The 17,184-nt window shown below is 57.8% G+C and overlaps 1 protein-coding gene and 1 long non-coding RNA gene across 2 annotated transcripts; both read right to left on the bottom strand.

Moving 5' to 3' along the window:
- Positions 1–2,294: 2,294 nt before the first annotated feature.
- On the bottom strand, positions 2,295–6,489 carry PPDPF (pancreatic progenitor cell differentiation and proliferation factor). The gene is made up of 5 exons (XM_075438960.1): positions 6,381–6,489; positions 5,375–5,464; positions 3,897–3,974; positions 2,842–2,938; positions 2,295–2,625 (listed from the first exon to the last, which is right to left on the bottom strand). Exons 2-5 carry the CDS (start codon positions 5,427–5,429, stop codon positions 2,514–2,516), a joined length of 342 nt encoding a protein of 113 aa, XP_075295075.1. The 5' UTR covers positions 5,430–5,464; positions 6,381–6,489; the 3' UTR covers positions 2,295–2,513.
- Positions 6,490–9,296: 2,807 nt separating this feature from the next.
- Positions 9,297–11,988, bottom strand: LOC142363560 (uncharacterized). Its single transcript, XR_012765816.1, has 3 exons — positions 11,713–11,988; positions 10,893–11,070; positions 9,297–10,488 (listed from the first exon to the last, which is right to left on the bottom strand). It is a non-coding gene; the product is annotated as an uncharacterized LOC142363560 (long non-coding RNA).
- Between the last annotated feature and the right edge of the window lie 5,196 nt (positions 11,989–17,184).

Below are 17,184 nucleotides of genomic sequence, written 5' to 3'. Positions count from 1 at the left end.
CTGCTCCTGGTGACCCTGCGTCAGCAAGGGGTTGGGCTGGGGGATCCCAGAGGTCCCTTCCAACCCCAACCATTCTGTGATTCTGTGAAAAATAATGTGCTTGGTTGTCAGACACATTTCCTGAATACAGCTGAGTGCCACGAAGGGGCAAGAAAGGCCCCGACAGCACCAGGCACCCCAAGCAACAGAGGCACTGCCAAGGTCTTTGCTCCCGGCCATGCCATGAAGCTGCCTGAGAGCAGTCTGTGGGGGGGCCGGGCTCTCCTTGCTTTTATTCCCTTTCCTGGCCCCCAGCAGAACAGCAGCCTGAGTCTGTGAGACTTCACAGACATTCAGAAACATGCCCTTGAATTCAGCAGGGCTTTTTCAGGCAGTTTTGCTCCGCTGGACAGCGAGCCGCTGGCATCGGGGCAGCCACTCGCTGATGCTGCGGTCCCTGCTGTAAACCCGACCTGCCTTGCAGCAACGTGGGACCAACTTCACCCCCTCGCAGCACCCAAAAGTGGGATGGAGGAGCCGGAGCAGCTCACCCAGAGCTGGGTCAGGCCAGGTAAAGTGCCCAGCTGAAAACCAGGGATGCAGGACGGGTGCCTTTTCTCCCTCGGGTGCCCAGTTGCTGGGTTTGACCCTCCGCAATCACGCGACCAACAAGCAAATACAGCAATATTGACTTTGCCTTTCTGCATTCACACTTTAACCTGCAGCCACTGAAGCTGCAGGCTTGGAAAAAATACTTATCTCTCCAAAATCTGGGGCTTTTGCTGTGACCCAGCAGCAGGTGACACCCCGCCGTTCCCCCAAGGCATCACGGGGTTGAGCAGCAGCCACAGGGGGTTTGCTGGGGCACGGGAAGACCCCGGAGCAGCGCTTGCTGGTGTGACCCAGTGCCACAGCCGCCCTTCCCAGCTCACCAGCCAGGCAGCATGCTTCATCTTGTCTTACTTTGAAAGGATTTTTTGTTTCTTCTTGGTTTTCCTGTGTTTTGTGGAGTTTAAAGGCTGCCACGTGCCTCCCGCGATAGCCACATGCGTGCAGGTGCAGCCCCCCAGCAGTGCCCAGCACCAGCAGTTTGCTGCCCGGCTGGAAGCCACCTCAGACCAGCTGTGGGGTGACAAAGTGCTGCCGTGGATGTGGATGTCACCCGTGGGGTGCTGGCAGCCTCAGGGGTCCAAACCGTGTCCCCGAGGCCCTGTGCAGCCATTCCCTTTGGATGCACACGCTCACACAGCAGGAGCAGAGGTCCCAGTGCTGCCCAGGCCCCTGCTCGGGACAATGGGGACACAAGACTCTGCCCCGAGGACAAGCAGACGCAGAGCTCGGGGCAAAGCTGATGCAACATTTTTCCCTACCAGGAGCAAGGAGCGAAGCTGGAAGTGACCCTGGATGCCTCCGCAGCGTGGATGAGAAGCGGAGCAGCCACCTCCCTCCCGGCTGCTCCCCGAACATGGCTTTGCTCTTCGCCCCTGCCTGTCCCGGACCCCGGCAGCACAAAGTCACAGCCTGGGGGTCCCACAGACCCCAGCAGCGCCCAGTGCAGGCAGGGACTGCCCCAGCTCTCACACTGGGGCTGGAAGCAGACCGGAGCAGGCGGGTTTGGCATCTTTAAATCCACCCCTGACAGGGTTTGGTTTGCCTCCAGCTGGCACCTCGCCCTGCCTCGCATGCAGGCACCTGCAGGCTCCTCTTTTGTCGGTGCTTTATCAAGCAGCAAGGCTTCATCGAGCTATGGGGCTGATCACAGACGGGCCAAACAGCCTGGCTGGCTAATTTAAGGCAAAAATCAGGCAAACCACCACTTAGGGCAGAGCAGCATGGGGACCAGCTGGGCTCCAGGGCTGCCCAGCCCAGCGCACCCCTGAGCCGCCATCCCCACCGCGAGCTCCAGCCTGGCATCAGACCCACGATATGCAAGCCCTGAGCAAGCCTTCTCTCTCCCCTCGGTACGGGGGGCTTGATCTGCACCCATATCCATCCCCCAGCCCTGAGCAGACCCAGCTCAGGCGCAGGCACCCGCTCCTACCCCACGCGGCACCGGAGCAGGGCAGGGCAGCGACGTGCTCGGGGAGCAGAGCGAGTTCAGTGCCAGCAGGGACAGGCTGTGCAGCCAAGAAAGGAGGAAAAGGTGGGGGAGGCATCACCGCAGCCATGGCAAAACACACAGGCACCAGCGAGTCACGCTGGCGTGACCGCAGCACCCGGCGTTACCGGACCCTGCAGCGTGTCCTGCGCCGGCCCCACCGACATCTGCAGCACCGCTCTGCCCTCCCACCCCGGAGAAAAAACAACCCGCGGGGTTTTAAAAGGTCACTCAACTTTATTAGTTGCCATTGTACGAGTACAAGGTAAATAAAACGCAAAAAGGGCGTAGCTGCATTACAAAAGAGTAAAAAGGCTGGTGTGGGAATCGGCGGGGGCTTGCTGCACTTTTTTTATGATGAAGCAGCCCTGTGGCCTCGGAGCAGACGGGGAGCCCGGGCTGTGCCCGCCGGCGTGGGGAGCAGCCGCCGACCCGCTCACGCCGAGGGCACGGAGCTGGGCTCGCTGACGTGGCGCCTGCGTCCCGCTCCCGGGGCCGGCACCAGGGCACACGGCATCGGTCCCGTCGCCACTGGCAGCGCTCCCAAGCTGCAAGACAGAGCACGGAAAGGGTCAGGCCGACACCAGGGTGTTTCGCTGTCGCTCTGCATTTATTTCTGCAGCAGAGCAGTCGGTGCCCTGGGCGTGAAGACGTCACCCACTGGGTCAGGATGCACCTCGGGGGACGCAGCAGGGATGTCCCCGATTGCCCCGGGTGCTGCATCGGCGCTGCCCCGCGTCATCGCATCCAAGGAAAGCACTCACCTCTCCGGGGACTCCGACACGGTCGTCATGGCCGGGGGAGTCATCTTCCCGAAGAAGAAGCTGGCCCACCAGTGGCCGGGGTCAGACTTTGGCAGACCTGGGGAACAGTCACCGAATCCCAGCATGGCAGGGGTTGGAAGGGACCTCTGGGGGTCACCCAGCCCAACCCCCTGCCCAAGCAGGGTCACCCAGAGCAGGCTGCACAGCACCGTGTCCAGGCGGGGCTGGAATATCTCCAGAGAAGGAGACTCCACAGCCTCCCTGGGCAGCCTGGGCCAGGGCTCCGGCACCCTCGGAGGGAAGAAGTTCTTCCTCGGGTTCAGCTGGAGCTTCCTCTGCTTCAGTTTGTGCCCATTGCCCCTTGTCCTGTCGCTGGGCACCACTGGAAAGAGTCTGGCCCCGTCCTCCTGACCCCCACCCTGCAGATATTTAGAGGCATTTCTAAGGTCCCCTCTCAGCCTTCTCTTCTCCAGGCTGAACAAGCCCAGCTCCCTCAGCCTCTCCTCGCAGGAGAGATGCTCCCATCCCCTCATCATCCTCGTAGCCCTCCACTGGACTCTCTCCAGTAGCTCCTCAGCTTTCTTGAACTGGGGAGCCCAGCACTGGACACAGCACTGCAGATGGGGCCTCCCCAGGGCAGAGCAGAGGGGGAGGAGAACCTCCCTCGCCCTGCTGCCCACACTCCTCCTCATGCCCCCCAGGATCCCATTGGCCTTCTGGGCACCCAGGGCACGCTGCTGGCTCATGGTCACCCTGTCGTCCCCCAGCACTCCCAGTCCCTCTCCGCAGAGCTGCTCTCCAGCAGGTCCGCCCCAGCCTGTGCTGGTGCCTGGGGTTGTTCCTCCCCAGGTTCAGGACCCTGCCCTTGCCCTTGTGGAACCTCATCAGGTTCCTCTCTGCCCAGCTCTTCAGGTCCAGTTCAGCGCAAGCCGGGCAGCCCAGCTACCACCCCGGTCTCATCCCACAGCAGAGGCTGGGTCACCTCCAGTAAGATTTACAGTGGAAGGGCCAGGAGCAGAGTCCTCCCTCGCAGCCCCGGGATGGGTGGCACTTACCTGGGGGGTGGGGGACGACCTCCCCAGAGTACTCCGAGCTGCCGCAGGAGCTGTTGCTGGATGTGGAGCTCAGGCGCCCTGTGGAGAAACCACGGCCATCAGAGCCACCACTGAGCCTCGGTCACGCCATCAAAAGCCGAGCACAGCACAGCCTTGGTGTGGCCGTCCCCGGGGCAACACAGCTCAGTCACATCACTACCTCCTCGCTCCAGTACTTGCCCACCTTCAGTGCCGAGTCAATAAAAACCAGTAGGAAGGAAACACTGGTGAGATTACAAGCTGGCCAAGAGCAGGTAGCAGAGAAGCACCTGAATACCTCTGCAGGAAAACACTTGCAACGCCAACGACATTATTTAATGGCTTTGCATCTGTGTGCAACACTCGGGAGGCCTTTGCAGATGACTGGAGGCCAAGAGGATGCAGGCTCCTCCACACAATCCACGCAGTTTCAGTCCAACTGCTACGAGCCTGTTCCTAGTTTCAGCTCAAGAGGAACACTTTTACAGAATCCTAGCATGGCAGGGGTTGGAAGGGACCTCTGTGGGTCACCCAGCCCAACACCCTGCCCAAGCAGGGTCACCCAGAGCAGGCTGCACAGCACCGCGTCCAGGAGGGGCTGGAATATCTCCAGAGAAGGAGACTCCACAGCTTCCCTGGGCAGCCTGGGCCAGGGCTCCGGCACCCTCAGAGGGAAGAAGTTCTTCCTCGTGTTCAGGTGGAACTTTCTCTGCTTCAGTTTATGAGCTGAACTTTAACTCCCTCTGGTTTAGGCAACCCATTAAACCAGAAAGTCTCTTCCCTGGAGATGTACCAGTAGCTGCCATTGCCCAAACTGGTTTTGCAACTCATTTCCACAGCAACAGTGCAAAATGCATTTGAAGCTGTCACCTCCCCTCACCTACAACCTTAACAGCAAGCGCAGGAGTTTGCAAACCCCCATCTCCAGCTGGTACAGCTGGGCAGCAGTGGCTGCGGTGGCCCAGAGGAGCATCAAGAGGGATTCACACCCGAGCTCAGCTCCATCTCTGCTGGAGCCACAGCCCCCTGAACCCGGTAGAGCACCCTACTTGCTTCCCCCCATCCAGCCCTGAGCCTGCTAGAGGATCCTGCCCGCTTCCCCTCCATCCAGTCTCGAGCCTGGCAGAGGACCCTCCCTACTTCTCCCCCATCCAGCTCCAAGCCTGGCAGAGGACCCTGCCCGCTTTCCCCCCATCCAGCCCCAAGCCTGGCAGAGCACCCTGCCTGCTTCCCCACCCATCCAGCCCTGAACCTGGCAGAGCACCCTGCCTGCTTCCCCACCCATCCAGCCCTGAACCTGGCAGAGCACCCTGCCTGCTTCCTCCCCCGTCCAGCCCTGAACCTGGCAGAGCACCCTGCCTGCTTCCCCCCCCGTCCAGCCCTGAACCTGGCAGAGCACCCTGCCTGCTTCCCCCCCACCCAGCCCCAAGCCCACCCCAGCCCCCAGCGTGCGCCCTTACTTCTGTAGTAGTTGTGCGTCGCCATGAGCGAGCCGCTCGACGGGATGGATGCCATGGCTCTCGACCTTGGTTCTTGTGCAGATCTGACACCTGCGAGCAAAGGGACAGCTGTCACTGCAGACGGACCTCGGTGCGGCCCCCGCAGCCCCCCGCCCGCCCGGGGCCTGACCTGCACCCACAGACAAGAAAGCCGCAAGAGTTTAAACGGTTCCAGGGTGATTCCTCAGGAGATCCGACGTGCGTACCCGCACCGGGGGTAGCAGAGGTGCTGCGCCCAGTTTAAATCCGCAGCTGCAGAGCCCGGAGCTACGCCCAAAGCCAGAACAACTCTTCCCCAGCCCCACGCGGGTGCTTTTCGCTTCCCCGCAGCTCCCCTCGCTGTACCAACACTCGGGAGTTACGAAATCCCAGGCAGAGGTTGCGTAAGGAGCGCAGGAGTGTTCAGCTCGGGGCACAGACCGGGGGTTTCCGTGCAAGAGGCTCCGTCCCCAGAAAATCCTCGGCGACCCCCGGGGGCCAACCCGCCCTGCCCCACACCTCTGTGCTCGGCGCCTCTCCCCCTCCACCGGCAACAAAACCGCTCTCCCTGGCCCAAACGTGCCCAATTCTGAACTGTGGGAATATTTTTCTCCTCCCGGTACGAAGCACCAGCTAAGATGGTGACTCTTCCCACGCCCCACGATCTGACCCCCGCCACCCCCGAGCGTCCAGCCCCTCCCCAGCTCCTGACGAGGCTTTCCCCGGTCTAACGACACACCCACTTGTTGGGCGCCCTGCTACAAAATGTCCTCCGCGCACCCGCGTCCCCGGGAACACAGCAATCCTTAGTGGGGAAACTGAGGCACGGAGCCGTCTCCCAGAAGTTTCGCCCCACGGCGACGCGGTGCAGCCTTGCAGCTGACCCTTCCCAAAGCAAACACCCCCACACAACCCCCAAGCTGCTACGGGCCGCCCCATTTCCCCCCTCCCTCCCCGCACCGGGGCTGCACGCCCGGTCGCAGCGCACCTGGGCCGGGCGGCGGCGGGGTCCGGCGGGCGGGCACTAGGGCCGCGGGGGCCGCTCGGCGGCGGCGCCGCCTGGGAAGCGCAGCCTCCGCTCCGCACCGCACGGCCTGAGCCGCGGCGCTGCCGGCTCCGCCCCCGCCGCGCCCTTATATCGCCTCGGGCCACGCCCCCCGCAGGCCGCTCCGCCAATCGGAATGGGGGGCGAAGCCGAGCCCCTCCTTTCCCCGCGAGGGGCGGGGTGTGCGCGGGCAGCGGGTGCGCAGCGCCGAGCACCGGCGGGGCTCGGCGTGACCGTAAAGGGCCCGTTAAAATCAGGGTATGAACGAATAAATGAATAAATAGGGGCTTGGAGGGTTCTGCCTGCTGGGCTGTGTCGGTCTGGGGGGAGAGGGCGTTATTTTAGCAGGAAACGCCCGCAGCGAGGTCTGAGGGCAGCCCACGGCTGGGTGTTTGCAGGCTCGGGGCGGAGCTGCTGGAGAGCGGCTCTGCGGAGAGGGACCTGGGTGTGCTGCTGGGTGACAAGGTGACCATGAGTGTGCCCTGGGTGCCAAGAAGGCCAATGGGATCCTGGGGGGCATGAGGAGGAGTGTGGGCAGCAGGGCGAGGGAGGTTCTCCTCCCCCTCTGCTCTGCCCTGGGGAGGCCCCGTCTGCAGTGCTGGGTCCAGTGCTGGGCTCTCCAGTTCAAGAAAAATGAGGAGCTACTGGAGAGAGTCCAGCGGAGGGCTATGAGGATGAGGAGGGGACTGGAGCATCTCTGCTACGAGGAGAGGCTGAGGGAGCTGGGCTTGTTCAGCCTGGAGAAGAGAAGGCTGAGAGGGGACCTTAGAAATGCCTCTAAATATCTGCAGGGTGGGGGTCAGGAGGACGGGGCCAGACTCTTTCCAGTGGTGCCCAGCGACAGAACAAGGGGCAACGGGCACAAACTGAAGCAGAGGAAGCTCCAGCTGAACCCGAGGAAGAACTTCTTCCCTCTGAGGGTGACGGAGCCCTGGCCCAGGCTGCCCAGGGAGGCTGTGGAGTCTCCTTCTCTGGAGATATTCCAGCCCCGCCTGGACGCGGTGCTGTGCAGCCTGCTCTGGGTGACCCTGCTTGGGCAGGGGGTTGGGCTGGGTGACCCACAGAGGTTCCCTTCCAACCCCTGCCATGCTGTGATTCTGTGTTTGGGTACCGATGTGACACCCCGTGGAGACGCCATGATCTGAACCATCGGTGTGGCCAGGGACGTGTCCCGGGCAGCCGGGGCATCTGCCTGAGAGGGAAACACAAACTTCACGAAAACGTGCGTTCTGCGTGGACGGGCAGCGTGGTTCAGAACACGAAGCGAATCCGCCGTTGGCATCGAAACAGCGCTGCGGAGAGGCGCGAGAGCCTGGTGGCATCTCCCCAAAGGCGCTTGGGTGCTGCTGTAGCTCGAGCATCGTTGATCTATTCTCACTCCCAAGTTCCATCACGCTTCAGAGCAGAGCGTTGCAGCCCGGCGCGCTGAGGGTTTGCAATAAAATCTTGCAGTTTGGGTGCAGCTGTGGGAAACGGCATTTTTTGGGGGGGTGATACTTGAGCCATTTTAAGGTTCGAGACAGGAGGGAGCCCGTATCCCAGCCGGGGGTGGTTCTGGCACAGCATCTCCGTGCGATGGGGCTCATTCCTCCCCCAGCCTGTGATTTTCGTTATTAATCCGGAGTTATTCATTAAGCACCGGGGACACGCAGCCGGCAGCAGGACAGGCAGCGCTGGGTTGCTCCGGGACAACATCGATCTCCCCGCACGGCTCATGGGGCTGCAAAAGGGCCGAGCTCCCCTTGGGGCTGTGTTTCCCAGCAGGACAAGACCCGCCCCGACATGGGGACACCCGGGGTGCCCAGTGTCCCCCAATCACTCCGCCTGGTCCACAGCAGCCAGGCCGTGCTCCTGCCATCACCACCGGGATGGGCACCTTCCCAGTGCATGACCAGGGTGGCTTTGGCGAAAGCCTTGATATCACAAGGCTGTTGTTTATTTTCAAAGGCTGCCCCAGAGGTTTGAGGACCAAAACGAGAGCATGCGTGATCCAGCTCGGGACCATGTTCCTCCAGCCGTGCCTCAGTTTCCCCGGTGATGACACTGACTCAGCGCTCTCCAGGGAAGCAGCTGGCTGATGGCTAGGGTGGACTCTGAGTACACAAATACCAACAGGCGGTTTAAACAGCCACGGGGTTGTCTTCATCCCCAGCATCAGGCTTCGCTTTTGTGCCTCGTGATCAGGTCTGATCAGTGGTTTGATTTTGGGGTCCCTGGGACCCCCAGGCCAGCCCTGCCAGAAGCACTTGCTGGCGGCAAAGCACGGAGAGCTCTAGGGCACAGGCTTCGGAGATTTTTGTGGCCTGGAAGGGAAAGATGGAAAGGCTAAAAACTGCGTGCTTCAGATCTGAAAAGTCACTTTTGTTTTAGCGAAGTTGCTGTAATTTCTCAGCTTCCTCCTCAAATCCTTCCTGAGAGATGTATCCCTGCACCCTAAGTCACAGAATCCCCGAATCCCAGCATGGCAGGAGTTGGAAGGGACCTCTGTGGGTCACCCAGCCCAACCCCCTGCCCAAGCAGGGTCACCCACAGCAGGCTGCATAGCACCACAGCCAGGCGGGGCTGGAATATCTCCAGAGAAGGAGACTCCACAGCCTCCCTGGGCAGCCTGGGCCAGGGCTCCGGCACCCTCAGAGGGAAGAAGTTCTTCCTCGGGTTCAGCTGGAGCTTCCTCTGCTTCAGACTGTGCCCGTTGCCCCTTGTCCTGTCGCTGGGCACCACTGGAAAGAGTCTGGCCCCGTCCTCCTGACACCCACCCGAAGATATTTAGAAGCATTTAATAATCTACAGAGCAATAAGTATATATTGATATAGAGCTTATATTCTATAATGGAGTACATTCTTCCCAGCAGGTACAGGATATCTTTGTACCCCACCAAGCCTGTGTGGGCTAATTGCTTTAATTAGGGGTAGATTAGAGAGGAACAAACACTTCCCAGTCCCTTTATGCAATGACACCGCTTACACCCACATTTGGGGCCACCTTTCCAAGGATCAGCTCGCTGAGCAGACGGCACCGAGGGCGCGATGCTGCGCCCGCAGCGATGGGCGATGAACCGGGGCTTTGCTGGCGCCGGGGCGATCGCTCTCCTCGCGTGGATGAAGCCCGGTTGCCGGCAAAACGCGTCTTGCTCTGCTCTTCATCCCAAAGCCAAATCTGTTTTGCCTTAATGACGGAGCGGGAGCAGCGCCGGTGGGATGGAGCAGCTGGGGGGGATCGATGGAGCGTCCAGTCTGGTTTCCTAGGACAAAGCCTGTCCTGGGCACGATGAGGAGAGGAAGATAAATTTCATTTGTATTGACCAAGAATCAGTTGTTTTAAAAGCAAGCAGATGACAAGATTTGGATAGATTTTCGCTTCGATTTTCCTCTAATTAGAGCCTCTGAGTTGACTGTGACTTTCCTTACAGTTTGGTTTTGAGCAAGGCTCCTGTTTTCCTTTTTTTTTTTTTTTTGAAATCTGGGTCTCCGGGCTCCATGTTACAACTGGCAACTGGCTTTTGTTACCTGCTGGTTGTGTGTGCCGCTGGGAAAGAGCCTTTCATGTCACATTTTGTGGTTGGCAGAAACATCTGGAAGCCAGCGAAGGCTGCGGAGGTGAAGGAGCTGCTGCCTCCAGGCACTGCCAGCGCTCACGGGCGTCGCAGATGGGGTTTGCGAATGCTGGGGACCATGGGGCACCCCAATGCCCAGCCGATGAGACTTAATGCTGTTGCCAGATTCCCTCTGGGATGTGACATCCTGGTGGCTTCAGGAATTTGGTCAACGGTGGGAAAGCCACCCCTTCGTAAGAAGGCAGCGCTCCCTCCCTGCACAGCAGCAATGCAGACTTGAGCTCTCTTATAGTGCTGTGGGGCTGATCCTGCACCGCGGAGGGTTTTGCTCAGTTCTCCTGCTGATGAGGACCTCTCGCTGCAGAGGAGGGAGCAGGCACAACCAGTGCTCCAGCTCTGGCCTCCTCCTCCTCCCACGCTGCCTTGTCCGGCTGCGTTGCTCCCTGATCGATTTGGGATTCGGGCAGCGTCCGCCCAGCACAGGCAGCTGCTGCCACCTATGGATAAAAATAATGGAAATATTGACCCCAGACACAGCGTTGGGGTCACCCTCTCCTCTCTGCCCTCGGCCTCTGCAGCCTTACAGAGGTCGGAGCAAGAGCTGCTGTGACACCAAACCCACGGTCGCGTCGCGGCCCGATGCGGGCGCCTGGCCACCTTCCCCTGCCTGCGCGTGTTTAAATCGGAAAAGGGGACGTCCTGGAAATGCAAGGAGTGACTTTCCTTTGGCACAACACGTGAGCAGCACGTTTCGCCTGTCGGCTGGAAATCGTGCTCTGCCGTTCTGGGATGGATGCGGCAAAGTGACCCAAGTGCCGCCTTGGCAGGACAACCGACCCACGTCCGATCGGGGCGTGCAGCGCTGTCCCCGCGGCGAGGGGAGCAGCTCTGCCGTCCTCACCTGCGCTTTGTGCCGAGGGGTGCGGGCATCCAGGGCTGATTTCCCAAAGGGCACAGGGAACTGGCATCAGGACTCCCCAAAATTCCCAGTCTGAGCTGCAAATACGTGCATGGTTGAGAGAATTAGGGAGCAAGCCACAAACTGCCTGAGCTGCCTATGCGAAAGGGATGTCTCCAATCTGGAAAAAGCAGAGAAGAGAGACGACCACTGCTTGCTGTTATCCAGAGGCTTTAGGTGAACTTGGTCCCAAGAGTTCCTGACTTTTGGCCCACCCATTCCTCTGGGAAAACTGGAAAATCATCTTTCAGAAACCAGCAGTGGCGCTGAGCAGGATCCATCTCTCTACAGAAGCCTCTTAGACCAGCATCTCCTTCGCGGGACTGGGGGAGATTTCGCTACCATCCACCACCACCATATGCAAACAAATTTCTCCCTAATATAAATCCTTGGGCTTTGCTGGGGGTTGGTTCAGCAACAAATTTTCTCATTTTTTTTCTCATTTCATCCTTATTTCTCCCTCTGGATGCATCCAGAGCGTATGCTGTTAGCCAGGAATCTCTGTTACAGCCCTTCAGCTAATGCGGTCAGGTTTGGGCAGCCAGGGCTCTCTTCGCTCGGAGGCCATGGTTTAATAAGAAAAGCCATCACCAGGATTAATGTGGGCTTCTCCTAACTCAGAGGTGTGCACGGCTGCCAAAACAAACACATCAATCTGTTGTAGCTTGATACGGCACCAGACTCCCTTGCTGTGAAACCAGTGTGGTCCAGGAGCAACCCAGCAAACACCACTAAGCCACAGGGCAGAGGGGTCTTCTCTCACCTGGGCTTGACCGAGCTCAGGGTCTGTCCCCTCCTCGGCACACGGGGAGGTTTCCAGGATCAGCTGCTCGCGGGTCTCACAGCTGCTACATCCAGGCACCAGAAATGTCAGGGTATCCCTAAAGAGGTGCATTTGAAGTGGTGTTTTTCTCCTCCCCTGGTGTTAAATAAGATTTCAGAGCATGGAAATGTTCATCCTGGCTGCTTCCTGGATGGACAGCGGCTCACATTGAGCAATTTTACCTTCCACAGCCTCTACTCTGCCAGTGGCATCTTGGAGAGCTGGAAGAAATAGAGTCACGACATTAAAATGACGGTGGGGAAGGTGAAGAGCAGTCCAGGAGTTAAAATCTTCAGAAGAAATCCAAGTTGAGTGAGGAGCTGCTGTGTTTGCCCTGGGGATGTGCACCCAAGGCTGTGTTATAACCCCTGGGGTGCTGCTGAGCTCGGAGAGTTGGGACGAGGCAGCAGCGTGGGAGGGTGCTGGAGGAACTGCATCCCCGGGCTCCCAGTTTATCTCTGAGACCAGCACCTCTCGCTCAACCTGGCTGAATCTGGGCCAAGAGCCTGCAAGCTTCTTGCTGGGGACACAGAGGCAGGTACCGGCTATGCGTATGTTGTGATTTCTTAAGGAAAGGGATTAAAAATCACCCCAGACTGCCGGGCTGATCTTTGTACCGGCACCCACCGAGGCTGGCTGGAGGGCGAAAGGTGGTGGATGTGTCCCTGGGCTGTGCAGGGCTGCCAGCTCGTCGAGGATTTATGCCACGCGCACAGATTTTGCTCCCCTGTGTTATTCCAACAGCATTCCCAGCTTCAGGTGCCACTGGCCGGGGCGGGCAATGCAGCCGGGGGGGCCCGATCCTCCCCCACTCCCCGATGGCCCTGGCGCCTGGCACCCTGGGGACATCTCTGCGTTGCTTTCCAGTCTAAATGCTGAGCCTTAGCAACATCCCCTGCTCGTACGTGGTATTTTAATAAAGGATGGAGAGTCGTTAAGGCCATTGAGTTACCACCAGAGGAGGAATTTCACGCCATGAGCACGTGACGTCCAGCCGTTATTAAAAAGTCATTAAAATGAGAAGCTGTGGAGCCGCGCTCCCAGGGGAGCAGGGGCACCGGGAGCCAACGTGGGAGCTGCCTCGGCTCCCACGGCCCCGGAGATTTTCCATGGCAGAGGCGAGTTTTAGGGGTGAATACCTGCAAACACCGGTGACGGGGCACAGCTGCCCTAGGGTGGAAGGATTTCCTCGTCTCGACCCCATAACTCAGCCGTTTGGTGGAAAAGGGGTTTCAGGAGGAGCATCCCCGTGGCACACCGTGCTAGCACCCACGCCCAGGAGGGATGGGGACAGCTTTAAAGGCCCTTAAGCATTGTCCCTTCATCATTGCTACCTCGGATCGCCTTGGGCACCCGATGGCTGTGGCTACGTGGAAACCCCATGGGGTATGTCCCAGCAGCGTGAGCACCGTGGTGGGTCCTGGGGTGCAGCCTGCCCGGCACAAGGCATGCTGCTGTCCCGTCAGGGATGACACCGGACACCGTCCCCAGCTGGCCGGGTGGCCAGAGGCCTTGGGCATCTTGTTATCACCTCCAAAGTTTATTTTTAAAACTCTGGCTCCAATTTAAAGGTATCAGCAGCATGTGCTGAGTGCAGGACCTCAAAATACTCCCCTCCTCCTCCTTCCCATGCCTTTCTGTCCCATCACTTCTGTCTTCATCTCCCCTCTCCAGGTCTACAGCGTGAGCACAAGCTGAGAAACCTGCTCATACCAAAAGTTTGATGAAATCTTCTCCTGTTTGGTGCCTTGGGCTTGGAGTGCTCCCAGGCAAACATCCAGACAGCATGACACACATTGACACAGCAGTGTGGAAAGGTTGACCTCAAAGCCAACCCCATGTAAACATGCTCTAGAAACCTCCAGGAGACGCAGCGGGGAATCCCATCCCATCTTAAGGCCGGTTAAGCTGGGGTTTCCCTGAGGTGGGAATGCCTGTTTTATGTGCTCCGGCGCTGGCACTCAGGATTGCCATGGGATGCATGTTGTGTAGATGAGGAAAGGATGGCCAATGTCTTGGTGTGTTGAGCTCCACCACTTCCAGCAAATGGCAATCTGTAAATGCTGAAACATCTGGGTGCAAAACCTCTGCAAAGCCTCCAAAACTGGTGTGGAAGGAGCTGAAAGCCTGACCATGGGAAAAAGGAAACCTAACATCATTCACCCCTTCCATACAGCTGCCCTGTAGAGGACACCCGCTGCCCTACACACCTCTGATCTGCTTTTCCAGCAGCTGTTGCATGAGCCCTGGCATTTCTTCCTTTGAGGGAAAATATCTCTGTTGCTTTGCAGGGGAAGAAGGAAGAAAACAGCAATTTATAGCCATTCCTGTGTCCAGCGCCAGCTTCTCCCCGGTGAGAGCAGGGCAGGCATCCCTCGTGGCTGCTGCCTGCTCTGCCCAAAACCCCGCTTTTAAAAGATGTTATAAATATTTTTAATATATATAAATATATTATTATAAATATATGTTTTTATATATATATTTGATAGCGACAAAACCACAAGTGCTCAGTTCGCTGAACTCGTTACTCACGGGAAGAAACACCCCCAGCTCGAAGGCAAATTCAGACAGGCAGCCTGGGGTGTTCGCATCCCAGATACATACAAATTACCAGCACTGCGGATTATTCGCTCTCCCAGTCACACCGTGCGGGGCCTCTTTGGGGGAAGAAAAAAAAAAAATCTCAATTATTATGTCTGGGCAAATGGAAATTTTAGCACAGCTTAAAGCATCAGATCCTAAGCTGGGGGCTGTGGGGCTGGATAGGGTCGAGGTGGTGATGGAAGGGGTAAGAGGTACCGGCCGTGCACGTGTGCAGATTTCCCGCCCCTTCAGGGGGGTCTGCGTTTTCTCGAGTGACTCTAAATCATTAGGTGATGGTTTTTGGGGTGGGGCAATCAAGCCTAAATAGGATGTATGGGAATTGTTTCAGCTGGGACCTGAATCTGAAGCCAGATGGATGGAGGGGAGGCGCGAAACTTCAGCCGCCCCCGCGTTTTCCCTGCTCAGGTCTCTTTTATTTTACATAGCTGAACATTTGAGGACAGATTGCCACTATTTTCTAGAAGGGAAAACAGTTCCACTCAGGCGTGACAATTGAGCTTGATGGTTCATGTGTTCGGTGAAACCCTTTTCTCCGGGCACCGGCGGGACCTGGGCAGGCAGCTGTGGCTTTAAGCTTCTCGGAAGCCGGGTGTGAGGTGGCTTAGCGGAGCTGGGATTAGCCAGGTCTGCCAGCCCTCTCTCCCACTGTGCCCAGTCCTATTTATAGTCCGATGGCCCGTCAGGCTCTGTTTCGTTGCAGAAGTAAAGCACAGTGCACTGCCCGTTTCTCTTTTTCCCTGCCTGGGAAAAGGGGTGAAAATTCAAATTCTCTTTGCTGGAGGAGGAACGGAGAGAGGAGAGCTCTGTCACACGCTCATCTGGCCGGGCGTGCGGCAGCGGACCGGGGATTTACCCCATCGCCACGGAGGCTGGAGTCTTCGTTAGCAAACGCAGCCGCTGCCCTGCCGAGGGCAGCTCCCAGGCCGCCTGCAGCCCTTGTGTGAAAAGGGGAGATTATTTCTTAGCAAAGCACTAAAATGTGGATAGGAAGAATAAGGGATTTATATACCCATCCTTCCTACACGTTATTGCACTTGGTGTCCATCCCTGGCACATCCAGACCCGGGGTACCGCCACTGCTCCTACCCCAGAACAAGGCTGGACCAATCCCTTTAACTGCTCTCTCAGAGTCTTCCTCTTGGAAGTTTCTTTTTATTTTTTCTGGCACTCAGTGCATTTTATGTTGCGCAAGGAATGCTGCATAAAAGAGACCTTTCCTATCATATTTCTAAGAAAATACTAATGAACTATAACATTCAGAAAAAAAGAAAGTCTCCCTTGAAACATTAATGAGAGGTTAATTACATTTTAATCTACATGATGTGTAAGTTTTTAACCCTTAGATTGTGAAGGTAAGAGTACCTTCATAAGAGTACAGAAGAGCACCTGATTTAGCTGTTAAATTCACTGGAAGGACAGTCTGGGCCTGAAAATTGGCCTGGGCTATTGCATAGCTTAGTTCAAAATTACCTTTCTTTTGACCTATATTTGGTTTCGGGACTCAGAAAAATTTGCATTAGCCTTGTGATTGCACAGCTGACATAGGTATAAATATTCTGACCACTACACATTGGTTTTTTTACGCATAGAAAATTTCCTGGTATTGGTGAACGAGATTACTTATGGTTTCCTTGTCCTCCTCAGACTTGAACCCCATCTCCCATCAGATGAGGTAACGTTAATAAACCACAGATTCTCGAGCAACCGACGTACGGGTTGCAGGCGCAGAAATCTGGTTTGCTCTGTTTGTCCCTTGCTTTGCTCTTTGCTCCTGGGCATTGCCACTGAGGCAGAACTGTGGGTCAGTGCCTGCGGGGCTCTGCCCAGGGACGCGTTTGCCCCGTGTGCCACGCAGGGACCCCTCCCCTCCCTACACACCTGGGAAAACAGCCCTTCACACCGCCGGCCCCGCTGGGGTCAGAGCAAGGGCTGTGGCACTTGGTGGCCATGGGCCCCTGTCCCGTGCCAGCCCTGTCCCTTCACCCCAGGCTGCCACAGTCCCACTTGGCCTCCACCTACGCCACTCCCCCCGGACCAGCACTTTCACCGTTTCCCCTGTCTTCCAAAAAGCCCTGCCTTCCATCTCACCCTATCCCTCCATCTTCCTCCCATCCTTCTATCTCCAGTCTTTCCATCTCCTCCATCCTTGCTTCTCTCTCCCATGCTTTCATCTTCCATCTCTCATATCTCTCCATCTTTTATTCCTCCACCTTCCTCCCATCCCTCTGTCTTCCATCCTGCTGTCTCCCTCCGACCTCTGCCTTCCATCCTCCCATCCCTCCATCTTCCACCCCTCCACCTCTCCACCATCCCTCCGTTTCCCCCATCCCTCCATCGTCCTCCCATCCCTTTATCGCCCATCCTTCCACCTCCTTCCCATCCCTCCATCTTCCATCCCTCCTTTTCTCCCATCCCTCCGTTTCTCCCATCCCTCCATCTTCCTCCCATCCCTTTATCGCCCATCCTTCCACCTCCTTCCCATCCCTCCATCTTCCATCCCTCCTTTTCTCCCATCCCTCCTTTTCTCCCATCCCTTCATTTCTCCCATCCCTCCATCTTCCTCCCATCCCTTTATCGCCCATCCTTCCACCTTCTTCCCATCCCTCCATCTTCCATCCCTCCGTTTCCCCCATCCCTCATTCTTCCTCCCATCCCTTTATCGCCCATCCTTCCACCTCCTTCCCATCCCTCCATCTTCCATCCCTCCATTTCTCCCATCCCTCCGTTTCTCCCATCCCTCCATCTTCCCCCCCCCCCCCAGCCCCGTCCCCCATCTCTCCCCCTCCCCCCCCCCCCGCCTCACCCTGC

This window comes from Opisthocomus hoazin, chromosome 18 (assembly GCF_030867145.1).
Source record: "Opisthocomus hoazin isolate bOpiHoa1 chromosome 18, bOpiHoa1.hap1, whole genome shotgun sequence".
Taxonomy (NCBI): domain Eukaryota; kingdom Metazoa; phylum Chordata; class Aves; order Opisthocomiformes; family Opisthocomidae; genus Opisthocomus; species Opisthocomus hoazin.
Note: the sequence above shows the minus strand (reverse complement) of the source record. Positions and strands in the feature narration are given on the sequence as shown.

Coding starts and splice junctions, on each gene's coding strand:
- PPDPF (XM_075438960.1), bottom strand. CDS start 5,429: ATGGCATCCATCCCGTCGAGCGGCTCGCTCATGGCGACGCACAACTAC. Junction 3,975..5,374: donor GACGCACAACTACTACAGAA/GTAAGGGCGCAC, acceptor GTTTCTCCACAG/GGCGCCTGAGCTCCACATCC. Junction 2,939..3,896: donor GGTCGTCCCCCACCCCCCAG/GTAAGTGCCACC, acceptor ACTGTTCCCCAG/GTCTGCCAAAGTCTGACCCC.